At 32.9% G+C, this 2,493-nt stretch overlaps 1 protein-coding gene across 2 annotated transcripts in view; it reads left to right on the top strand.

Moving 5' to 3' along the window:
• LOC107727334 (UDP-glucose:glycoprotein glucosyltransferase 1-like) overlaps positions 1–2,493 on the top strand; it is a 28,383-nt gene that overhangs the window by 17,806 nt on the left and 8,084 nt on the right. For both annotated transcript variants that reach the window (XM_016537179.1, XM_016537178.1), the window contains exons 32-34: positions 1,227–1,315; positions 1,400–1,504; positions 2,217–2,301. In XM_016537179.1, coding sequence (XP_016392665.1) covers positions 1,227–1,315; positions 1,400–1,504; positions 2,217–2,301 — 279 coding nt within the window. The remainder of the gene's footprint in view (positions 1–1,226; positions 1,316–1,399; positions 1,505–2,216; positions 2,302–2,493) is intronic.

Below are 2,493 nucleotides of genomic sequence, written 5' to 3'. Positions count from 1 at the left end.
ATATATATATATATATATATATATATATATGAATTTTTGACACGTTGTGGCTTTAAGTATACAGCATGGGCCAGAGGGAAATGAGTTTGTTTATGCAGCAGTGCTTGTCTCAGGGTTTGGATTATTGTTTCCTCATCAAAAGATGGCATTCGTGTTCACTTCACATCAAATTAATTTCACCTGCCAGTCGCTGGTACATTGAGAAATACATTTAATGTCCCTAATATTTCTTACTGGTTGTGAAACTGCATTTTGCATGAGTTGCAACAATGCGGAAAACACTTTTATGTTCCTAGTTAAACATCCTACTGAGAAGTTATTAAAGTATGTACACTTCTATTCAAATTTTTGTAACACTTTCCTTTACAGTGTCCTTGTTACACGTTACATGTACTTTCTATAGTAATAACAGGAAATTATGCATAATTACAAGCAACTGAGCCTAAATCAATCCTAAGTGTATGTTGAATCCCAACGCAATAGTAAGTACATGTTGTTGATATTTCTCAGTACTTCAATGTACAATTACACTGTAACATATTTTAATGTTTTTAAGTCTCTTGTGATCACCAAGGCTGCATTTAATTGATAAAAAAATACAGTAAAACAGGAATATTATGAAATATTATTACAATTTAAAACGGCTGTTTTCTATTTTTATATATTTAAATAAAATAATTTTTTATGTAATGTCAAAGCTGAATTTTTAGCATCATTGCTTCAGTCTTCAGTGTTTCATGATCCTTCAGAAATCATTATAATATGCTGATTTGGTGCTTAAAAACATTTCTTCTTATTATTAATGTTGAAACCAGTTGTGCTACTTAAGATTTTTGTGGAAACTATGATATGTTTTTTTCATGTATTCTTTGATGAATAGAAAGTTCAAAAGAAAAGCCTTTGTTTGACATAGAAATGCTTTTGGTCAATTCAATGCATACTTGCTGAATAAGACATTACATTCTTGTGTTATTGCATTGCATTTAAATCATGCTTTATTTTGCAATTCCAAACTATTTAATAACTCCAGTTTATTTACTAATTAAGTTTCTACCCTGCCCATCACCCATGTCTCACAGAACCAGAACGCTGCGATTTAAGATTTACGTGATCCCTTGTGATCAATTTCTTCCAAGTGGCTCCCAGAATGTTGCAATTACATGTGCTCGACATTAGTGCTGAGGGATTTCATGCATAGATTCTGTTGCCCTATATCATGTTTGCAGGTGCAGAAAAAGCCTGATATGATGAAAGAGGAACTTCTTAGTGATGATACCCATGAGAGCGACTCTGGATTCTGGACATCTATAACCAGGTACAAAGTGTTGCCCGTTGAGTTCTACTGTAGCTCTCACTTACAGTATTTGTCTGTTAATGGTTCTTTCTTTATCTCTTTCAGAGGACTTACTGGTGGTTCAAAGCCAGAAGAACCCAAACAGGAGAAAGATGATGTCATTAACATTTTTTCTGTGGCCTCTGGTCACCTGTATGAGCGGTTCCTCAGGTAAACAGCTGCTTTCAGTTGGATTTTACAGTGCCAATATTACTGTAAATGTGAAGAAAATATTTGGTTACACCTATACAAGTGACTTGAATACACTGATATTGCATATATAATGGCATCAGAAAAAAACAACATAAATTTTGATCAATTACATAAACATATAACGGCTTAACAGATCATTCATGAAAATGTATTCAAGTAGTTGTGAATGCCATAGCTTGATTATTTTAATATTCATAAACTGCTGGACTGTTCAGCATAACCAATATATTTTTGTTTATCAAATGTTCAAGTGGTCAGGATTGTCGTTGTTTGCATAGCCAAATAATATTAGCATAGAGCCCTGTTCATGTTCTCAAATGAATCATGACATTTGTGCTATGACAAATATATGACTTTAATATTATTCTTGTGCAGCAGAAATGGCTACAGTTTTGACATGTAATACAGACAAGTCCTCTTGTGTATATCCTTATGTGATATTGAAAAATGACACGTATACATCTTCTAATTTCACATATTAAGAAAATGCAATAACTTTTACATGACCTCCTGGTTTGGGTCACATCTTGACTTTTTGTGACATTTTTGTGCTATGTCTTATTAGCGGCAATGTTATTGGTTGTGTAATGCAGCTCAGTTTAGAAGGTCACTCGCATAACTCTTCTGCAGGCACTCTGTGTTGAGCTTTGGCCTCTCTCTGTCTCTGCAGGATAATGATGCTGTCTGTGCTCAAACACACCAAGACACCCGTCAAGTTCTGGTTCCTCAAAAACTACCTGTCTCCTACTTTTAAGGTACTGGATTCGAGATTTAACATAATGGCACTGTTACCAGACCCTTATGTTGTATGCATTTTATGTAATGTATATTATATTTTATTTTCAACAATTCGGCTTTGCCATCAAATAATTAAATGACATTTTAAAATCTATTAAATAGATTTATATATATATATATATATATATATATATATATATATATATATA

Source organism: Sinocyclocheilus rhinocerous, unplaced genomic scaffold (genome assembly GCF_001515625.1).
Source record: "Sinocyclocheilus rhinocerous isolate Xijiao unplaced genomic scaffold, SAMN03320098_v1.1 scaffold427, whole genome shotgun sequence".
NCBI lineage: Eukaryota > Metazoa > Chordata > Actinopteri > Cypriniformes > Cyprinidae > Sinocyclocheilus > Sinocyclocheilus rhinocerous.
Note: the sequence above shows the minus strand (reverse complement) of the source record. Positions and strands in the feature narration are given on the sequence as shown.